This window comes from Myotis brandtii, unplaced genomic scaffold (genome assembly GCF_000412655.1).
Source record: "Myotis brandtii unplaced genomic scaffold, ASM41265v1 scaffold601, whole genome shotgun sequence".
NCBI classification, from domain to species: domain Eukaryota; kingdom Metazoa; phylum Chordata; class Mammalia; order Chiroptera; family Vespertilionidae; genus Myotis; species Myotis brandtii.
Genome location: NW_005370276.1, coordinates 878,392 through 888,000, shown reverse-complemented (window position 1 = coordinate 888,000; position 9,609 = coordinate 878,392). Strand labels below are relative to the sequence as shown.

The 9,609-nt window shown below is 52.1% G+C and overlaps 1 protein-coding gene across 1 annotated transcript in view; it reads right to left on the bottom strand.

Moving 5' to 3' along the window:
* The window catches only part of DHDH (dihydrodiol dehydrogenase (dimeric)), a gene marked incomplete at its 5' end in the record, with an annotated part of 12,915 nt that extends 3,312 nt beyond the window's left edge, over positions 1–9,603 (bottom strand). The window contains 5 exons of the mRNA XM_014550426.1: positions 13–181; positions 1,168–1,292; positions 4,625–4,877; positions 7,852–8,015; positions 9,111–9,603. Of these exons, the coding sequence (XP_014405912.1) occupies positions 13–181; positions 1,168–1,292; positions 4,625–4,877; positions 7,852–8,015; positions 9,111–9,603 (1,204 nt within the window). The remainder of the gene's footprint in view (positions 1–12; positions 182–1,167; positions 1,293–4,624; positions 4,878–7,851; positions 8,016–9,110) is intronic.
* Between the last annotated feature and the right edge of the window lie 6 nt (positions 9,604–9,609).

Genomic DNA, 9,609 nt, shown 5'->3' with positions numbered 1-9,609 from the left:
TCCACCCCCAGCCTTGCACGTCCTTACCCTTTCGCAGGCACTCCCGGACGTGCCTGGCCTCATAAGTCATGCCCGCTCCGTTTGTGAAATGGAACTCCTTGCCTGGGGCTGGGGGCAGCGGGAACTCCTTGCGCTCCCCCTTTACCACCAGTTCTGTTGGACACCAGCAGGGGTCTAGGATCTGGGGCGAGAAAACAGGTGGCCTCACTGCCCTCACCAGCCGGGCGGCTGGGGCTCCTGCCTGCTGATGCTCGGGGCTTCCCTCCCTCACCTGGTGGTCAAGGGCTGGCTGCCCCGTATCCATCCTCAGGGAGGTTGGAGCCCCCAAACCTGGTTGCTGGGAGTGTGTGTCTCATCTCACTGGAAGCCTGCATGTCCCTGTCCCCAGGGGGATGCTGGAGCCTGGAGGAGATGCTTAGCTTTCCAGCTCCACTTTGACACCATCCAGCACCTTCCTCTCCACCAGGAGACTTTTTATTAGCTCCAGAGCCCTGGGGGCCTAGCTTTTTTGCTTTTTTTTTTTTTTTAATTGACTTTTTACAGAGAGGAAGGGAGAGGGATAGAGAGTTAGATACATCGATGAGAGAGAAACATCGATCAGCTGCCTCCTGCACACCTCCTACTGGGAATGTGTCCGCAACCAAGGTACATGCCCTTGACCGGAATCGAACCTGGGACCCTTGAGTCCTCAGGCTGACGCTCTATCCACTGAGCCAAACCGGTCAGAGCCCTGGGGGCCTCGCTTATTCCCAGACCCAACTCTAGGCCGAAATGGAAAAGCAGAGATGCAGCTGGGGCAAGGCCCAAATTCTTCTGCTAAGAATAGGATTTCTTTCCAGCAACTTGGCCAGAGGCAGCGCGTGGAAGCCGCTCTGTGGTAACCCCTGGATCCTGTCCTGGGAGCAGTTCCAAAGGTCACCACTGCCCTCTAGGCAGGGCTGATAAGAACTGGTTTCTTATCAGGACGAAGGGTTTTTAACAGGCCCACGGGTTCACCTCAGGAAGGAGCCCCGAGGTCCAGACCCCATCACGGGGCCTGCTGGTGGAGGGTGGGTTTCTTAGCAACGGTGGGAAAAGACAGGTTCTGCCCACGTCCAGCTCCAACAGCCTCAGATGGCCCAGTCCTGTGCTAAGGGCCCCATCCCAGCTCTGCTGGCAGCGCCTCACCTGGGCCATGCCCTTGGTCCCGCTCACGTAGGCCGTGTTGGAGAGCTGGGCGGTGATGCTGCAGGTGAAGCTGCCGTGGACGCCCCCTGGGTACTGCAGCAGCACAGTCACAGTGTCGTCCACACCTGGGGAGAAACCCCGAAAACAGTCATGGTGAGGGAATGGAGCCGCACCCAAAAGGCCACATGCGGTAGGACTCCATTTGTGTGAAATGTCCAATATTTGGCGAACCCATAGAGCCAGAACGTAGGTGAGTGGTTGCTTAGGGCTCAGCGGTGTGGGAGAATTGGGTTATTTATTGTTTTGCATTTTAGTAATAAAAATATTCTAAAATTGATTCTAGTGATAAGTGCATAACATGGTGAATACACTAAAGCTGTGGAATGATACACTTAAAAAAATATATATATATATATTGATTTCAAAGAGGGAGAGAGAGATAGAATGCAATCTGGGCATGTGCCTTGACCAGGAAAGGAACCATGACCTTCTGCTCCACAGGTTGATGCTCAACCACTGAGCCACCCCAGCTGGGCTGGAATGATACACTTTAAGTGAATAAATTGTATGGTATGTGAATTCTTTCAGTAAGCTGTTACCAAAACACATAAACAAATAAATGCTAAAAAAAAAAATTAAAGCCGAAACCGGTTTGGCTCAGTGGAATGATACACTTTAAATGAATAAATTGTATGGTATGTGAATTCTTTCAGTAAGCTGTTACCAAAACACATAAACAAATAAATGCTAACAAAAAAAAAAAAATTAAAGAGACTTTGCCTCTCTGAACTTTAGTTTCTTCCTCATACATACTTGTTGTAGAGGCGTGTGAGAATCCATTTCCTCGTCTCTAAAATGAGGGTAATGGAACTGGCCTCACAGAGTTGCTATAAGCATTACATTAAAGGATGTAAAATGCATAAAGCACTTAGTCTATTCAGGTCAGAATAAGAGAGAGGTGAGCATTAGTTAAAAGTTAAACAGCCCCAGCCAGCATGGCTCAGTTGGTTGAGTGCTGTCCCATTCACCGAGAGGTAGCAACTTCCATTCCCAGTCAGGGCACGTGCCTGGGGTTGTGGGCTCCACCCCCAGTAGCGGGCATGGGAGAGGCAGCTGATCAGTGTTCCTCTCCCTCTCCCTTCCTCTCTCTCTAAAATAAATAAAAACACTTTTTTTAAATGCTTCAAAAAAATTAAACACGGTAAAGTACCAGCCTGGTTCTGGGACCCATCGGACATGCAATGGCTGGAAGAAGTTCTGAGCCAGTTTTCTTTGGTCTCAGACAGGCCCAGATTCTAATTCTGGATCTGCTGTGTGAGCCTAGACAAGTCACTTCCTGTCCCTGAACCTCAGTTTGCTCATCTGTAAAATGGGGACAACTGTAATATATTTACCTCAGGGAGATCATCCTATATAATAAAAGGCTAATATGCAAATTGTCCCCTGGAGAGTTCGACCCACTGGGAGTTTGACCGCTTGCTTTGATGTGTGCTGACCACCAGGGGGCGGCACAGAAGGAAGGAAGGCCCTGGCCGGCAGCTGGAAGGCCCTGATCGGCCCTGATCACCGGCCAAGCCTAGGGACCCTACCCGTGCATGAATTTCATGCACTGGGCCCCTAGTACCTATAATAAAACCCTGTTGCAGAGGAAGCACTTAATAAATGGGATCTGTTAGAGCTACTATTTAGCCTAGAAATTGGCCAGATAGTAGACTGAGGCAGCTTTCTAAAATATGACCTCCAGTCCTAGCCAATTTGGCTCAGTGGATAGAGAGTTGGCCCACAGACTGAAGGCTTGATCCCTTGGTTGCAGGCTCGATCCCTGGCCCCGGGAGGCAACTAATCGATGTGTCGCTCTCACATTGATGTCTCTTTCTGTCTCTCTGTCTCTCCCCCTCCCTTCCACTCTCTCTAAAAATCAATGGACAAATATCCTCGGGCGAGGATTAACAACAACAACAAAAAATGTGCAGCCAAACTTGAGAACCACTGACCTCCTAGCCTAGACCAGTGGTCGGCAAACTGCGGCTCGGCAAACCACGGCTCGTGAGCCACACGCAGCTCTTTGGCCCATTGAGTGTGGCTCTTCCACAAAATACCGACTTCTGCGCATGGGCCACGAAGTTTCAATCGCACTGCACGTGCGTGCCCGCACGTGGTATTTTGTGGAAGAGCCACACTCAAGGGGCCAAAGAGCCGCATGTGGCTCTCGAGCCGCAGTTTGCCGACCACTGGCTTACACGGCCCACAGGCCACATGCGGCCCGCCGAAAACATTTGTTTTTTTACTTCAAAATAAGATATGTGCAGTGTGCATAGAAATTTGTTCATAGTTTTTTTTTAAACTATAGTCCGGCCCTCCAACGGTCTGAGGGACAGTGAACTGGCCCCCTGTTTAAAAAGTTTGAGGACCCCTGGGCTAGACCATCCAGCTCCAGTGGCACAGCTGCTGATGGCTGCTGCATGAGTAAGACCAGCAGAAGAACCGCTCCAGCTGAGCCCAGCCCAATGGCCAACCCACAGAATCACAAGTGAATAAATGATTGTTATCTGAGGTCACTACATTTTGGGGTAGTTTGTTATGCAGCAGAGGCTAACTGAGACAACTTCAAAAATAATAATCCTTTGTATTTATGTACTGCTTAATTTGCCTCAACAGTTACTTCATTAACTTTTTATAACAACCCTATTATTGAAATTTCACCAGTAAGTTGTGGAGAGCGGCTACAGCGTTTGGACAGGTTCAAGCCTCAGACTGATGAGAGGGCACGGTCCTCTTGTGGCAAAGCCACATACAAGTCCCAGCTTGGAGGGCAAAGCCCTCCCAGCACAATTATAGCCAAAGGCTATGGTTGTAAGCTTGACCTTATGGTCCGACCCTGTGGTCCCAGGTTGCTGAGGGCTGTGGGCTGTGGGAGGTGCAGCAGGTGCTGCCAAAACAAAGCTTGATAGAGTTCTCAGGTGCCTGTAATTAAGTAGATTTGAAACTCAAGGACATTGTAAACATCTTGACCACTCCCTTGTTTTGCTCTGACTATAAAATAAAGGCTCGGCTTACAGGCTGTGTCTCTGTTTCCTCATCCAGGCACAGTGATCCACCTGGGCCCAGCTATAGTCTCTTGTCTGTTTTCTTTAATCCTTCACCGCCCCCCGCCCCCCCCTCCCCCCGGCCCTCCTCAGGTTCACCACTGGCCGAGCTGGACGTGGCTGGACGTGGCTGGACGTGGTTCAGTAAGTAACTAATTAAGACTCAGAGAGATGGAGTTCCTTGACTAAGATCACACAGCAAAATCCTAATACAGAGCCTGACCATACTTGCTCCTCTTTAACTTCTTGCAGGAAATTTCTCCAGCAGTCTCGCCTGGTGTTCATGGGCTAGGAGACTTATTCCCAGGTCAGTGCACCCAGTAAGAGAGGATCACTCTGATCACCACCATACCGTCCAGAACAGACCATACCTGTTTCATGGCGCCTTCCCATGGCTGAAATCTTCTCCGGCTTCTGCCCACCGAAGACCATGGAGATGAACTGGATGCAGTAGATACCAATGTCCAGCAGGCCGCCGCCAGCCTGGGCCCAGTCTACGGCCCGCGGTACGTGAGTGAGGTCTTTCCCAAATTCTGCGCGAGCCACTCGAAGGTCCCCCAGAGTTCCCTGGGCCAGAGCAGCCCGCAGAGCCTCTACGGCAGGAAAGAATCGGGTCCAGATGGCCTGAGGCCCACAGAGGGGAGAAAGCAGGATGGGAAAGGGGAAGAGAGGGGTCAGGAGTTAGTTAACCAACCAGTTCTCCCTTCTGGGGTTCAATCTTTTTTATTATTATTATTATTTAAATTTTTTATCGTTGAAAGTAAATTTATTACATATGTCTCCTTTTCCCCCCATGGGGTTCAATCTTGAAGGGGTACCCACTGTTACCCAGTCTCCAAACTAGACCCTCCCCCTTCCTTCCACAGCCCATCAGTCCCCAAGTTGTGTCCTGTCCGGCTCTCTGCCCTCTCCCCTGCTCTTGACACCCAGGTCCCCAACTCTAGCCTTGTCCTTTCTTTTTTTTTTTAAAAAAAAATACATTTTATTAATTTTTTTTTTTTTTATAGAGAGGAAGGGAGAGGGATAGAGAGTTAGAAACATTGATAAGAGAGAAACATCGATCAGCTGCCTCCTGCACACCCCCCCATTGGGGATGTGCCCGCAACCAAGGTACATGCCCTTGACCGGGATTGAACCTGGGACCTTTCAGTCCACAGGCCGACGCGCTATCCACTGAGCCAAACCGGTTAGGGCCAGCCTTGTCCTGTCTTATCTGTATCATTACCCCAGTCTCCCAATGTTATGGGCTGAATTCTGTCCCCACCAAATTCATGTGGCGGTCCTAACCCCCCAGTGCCTCCCAATGTGAGTGTATTTGGTGATAGGGTTTTTAAAGAGGTAATTATAAAGAGCCAATTAAGTTACAATGAGGTCTTGAGGGTGGGCCCGGATCCAGTAGGACTAGTGTCCTTATAAGAAGAGATGAAGCCCTCGCTGGTTTGGGTCAGTGGATAGAGCACTGGCCTGCAGACTGAAGGGGTCGATTCAGGTCAAGGGCACATGCCCTGGTTGTGGGCTTGATCCCCAGTAGGGGGCATGCAGGAGGCAGCCGATCAATATTTCTCTCTCATCATTGATGTTTCTATCTCTCTCTCTCCCTTTCCCTTCCTCTCTGAAATGAATAAAACTATATTTTTTAAAAAAAGAGAGAGAGATGAGGACACACACATGCACAGAGGCAAGACCGTGTGCAGACAAAGGGAGAAGATGGCCATCTACAAGCTAAGGAGAGAGGCCTGAGGAGAAACCAGCCCTGCTGACACCTGTATCTCAGACTTCCAGCCTCCAGATGTGTGAGAGGCTACAGTATCTCTGTTGTTTAAGCCACCCAGTCTGGCCTTTGTTATGGCGGCTCTAGCGAACCTTACTCCCCGCCTCTCCCCTGCAGTCCGTGTCCCACGTGGCCCCAGAGGGGTCTTCGCGTCTCCCGGAGCTGATCCAGCCTCCCCACTGCCCAGCCCCCCTCTAGGGTCCCCCATCGCCGGATACCAACTCCCATTTGTCGGCTGTGTGTGTTCTGTACAAGACACTGTGCACAGTTTTACATCATGAATCCTCCCAACGTCCCTGCCAGGTAGCTGTCCTCATGCCCATTCCACGCGTGAGAAAACTGAAGCTCCGCTGAGTCATGTTTCTTGCCCAAGGTCACAGAGCCAGGAACTGGGAAACTGGAGTCCAGAATCCTCTGACTCGAAAGCCAGGAATCCTGACTAATCCAGGATCAAGTTCATACTAAATAGTTGAAATCTGCCCACGATGGTTTTCTTTAAATCTTGCTTCCGCTTCCCCCATCTGGCCTCTTTACCTGTGCAACTGACTTTCCCTTTAAGGCTCAGGCCAGTCCCTCCCTGTAGGAAAAGCTCCTTGACCAACCCCCTGACCGGGCTCTCTGTCGACTGCCCGCCCAGTACTAGGTCCACAAAAGTCCATGCAGCTGAGCACTGGGCTTGCCCATTTCCGGGACCACAGCAGACCTTGAACTCCTTGAAAACTGAACCTGCGTCTTATACCTTATGAGTTCCCAGGTCCTCGGGTTGGATGTGGCACACATTAGGGGCCAATAAAAAAAACGAGGAAGCAATAAACTCACAGAATGTTGGCGCTGGCAGGCACATTGCAAACCAGAGGCCCTGAGTCACCCTGATAAATCCTGACCACTTCTCGGGCATATGGAACGTTACGGACCGGGAGGCTCCGCAGGAGTAGGCATATGACAGCTCCGTAGGGCGTGGGGAAGTAAGAGGCAGCTGTTGCTACTACTGTCAGAACCTACAAGGTATGAAAGCCATAATAGCCCGGCCGGCGTGGCTCAGTGGAGGAGTGTCAACCTATGAACCAGGAGGTCACAGTTCGATTCCTGGTCAGGGCACATGCCCGGGTGGCCGGCTCGATCCCCAGTGTGGGGCGTGCAGGAGGCAACTGATCAAGGATTCTCTCTCATTGTTGATGTTTCTATCTCTCTCGCCCTCTCCCTTCCTCTCTGAAATCAATAAAAACATATTTTAAAACATAATAAATTAAAAAAACACACACCATAATATTCCTTAACACTAAAATAGCTTCTAGGGACCACGAGGTGGCCATCTTAACTCCAGCACTGCTCAGGCCCTGTGGCAGCCACTTGAATTGCTAACAATCTGCAAGATGTCCGAGTCCCCTGCGTACATCCGAGCCCGATAAGGCCAAACACAAAGAATGCCTGTGGCTGAGGGCTAGGGGCCCAAAGCCGTGTCTCCCGCCCATGAACGGTGTTGCCTGAAATGTACTTTTATTGATTTCAGAGAGGAAGGGAGGAGTGGGATAGAGAGATAGAAACATCAATGATGAGAGGGGATCATTGATTGGCTGCCTCCTGCACACCCCCCACTGGGGATGGAGCCTGCAACCCGGGCATGTGCCCTGACCAGGAATCGAACCGTGACCTCCTGGGTGTTAGGTCCACACGCAACCACTGAGCCACACGGGCCGGGCCATGTTGTGGTCATCTTAACTCGTGGTCAACCCCTCCCTTGTGTCCCTCCAAAAATGTCCACGGGCGACCATGGTTAGTGAAGGCAGGGAGCTGTCTGGGATGTTGAAAGAGCCGCTCCATTCTCACCTCCATAAGGAAGAGGCCTCGGGATCGGGCCTCCGCCACCATCTCTCGCACTTCCGCGGCGTTCACGCCCATCGGCTTCTCGCACAGGACGGCCTTGCCTGCCGCCAGACACAGCAACACGGCGGCCTTGTGCTGCGGGTGCTGGGTGCCCACGTAGGCCACCTCTAGGGTGAGAGGAAGGGGGTCAAGAGGTCAGAAGCCCCGCCAAGTCCCCAAGGCTCGCCTCCAGCATCCAAGGAATCAGGGTACCCCTCACCCCCCAACCTGGGACCAAGCCCTACCGCCTTGGTCAAACCCTAGTCTCCCAGAGGAAGGAGCTACCACTGGCTACCATCACCCTCCTCTCAGATCCTTGTCGCCCTGCAATGACACGAAATCACTGAATCCTCACAACACCAACCGGGAGATACTATTATTTTGCCCGTTTTAGTTGTTGTTGTTGTTTTTAAATATATTTTTATTTTTTTAAATGTATTTTATTGATTTTTTACAGAGAGGAAGGGAGAGGGATAGAGAGCTAGAGACATCGATGAGAGAGAAACATCGATCAGCTGCCTCCTGCACACCCGCTACTGGGGATGTGCCCGCAACCAAGGTACATGCCCTTGACCGGAATCGAACCTGGGACCCTTCAGTCCGCAGGCCAATGCTCTATCCACTGAGCCAAACCGGTTAGGGCTAATATATTTTTATTGATTTCAGAGAAGAAGGGACAGAGAGAGAGAGAAACATCAATGATGAGAGAGAATCATGGATCGGCTGCCTCCTGCACGCCCCCTGCTGGGGATCGAGCCTGCAACCTGGGCATGTGCCCTGAACCGTGACCTCCTGGTGCATAGGTCGAAGCTCAACCATTGAGCCACGCCGGCCGGGCCATTTTGCCCGTTTTAAAAATAAGGAAACTGAGCCCAGCTGGTGTGGCTCAGTGGTTGAGGGTCCACGTATGAACCCCGAGGTCACGGTTCAATTCCGGTCAAGGGCACAAGCCCAGGTTGCGGGCTCGGTCCCCAGTAGGGGGCGTGCAGGAGGCAGCTGACCCATGATTCTCTCTCATCACTGACGTTTCTATCTCTTCCTCTCCCTTCCTCTCTGAAATTAATAAAAAGATATATTAAAAATAATAAAAATAAAAATAAGGAAACGGAGAAGGGCAAGCAGAGGAGGAAACCCCAGACCAAAGCCCTGCCTATGGCCCGTCTCCCAGCCGAGGTCCCTCCCCAAGTCCAAAGGCCGGGCCCATCCCGCGGACCTTGCACCTGCCACGTCCGGGTCCTTGGCCAGCTCCTCGTAGGACCCGTAGGCCTTGGGGATGTCATGTTTCCGTGCAAACTCCTTCGCGCGGCTCAGGTCGCGCGCCGCTACGGCCACCACCTGAGACACACGTGGGAGACTCGTGCTGGGAGGGAGGTGATGGAGGAGGCCCGGGGGTGGGGGAGCAGGAATCACACCCCAAAAGGGGGAGGAGGAGTTTGGTCCTGGGGGGGCGGCGGGGGAGGTGACCGGTGGCTGGACACTGGGGTCCTGGGAGAGCGATCGGGGCACGCGATGGTCAAGCCCCCTGCTCGCTCCACGCCTTCTCTTCACAGCAGCTCCGACGAGGACCCTCCCACGCCGCACGGAGCTCGCGTTTGTAAGTCGGGAGTGGAGAAAGGAGAGAGGACGGAGTCCGTTGCTTCCCTGCCTGGAGGACTCGGCAGTCCGAACCCCAACTCCCTGGGACCCAGAAGTCCCGGCCCCCGCCCGCCCGGCCCCAGGACC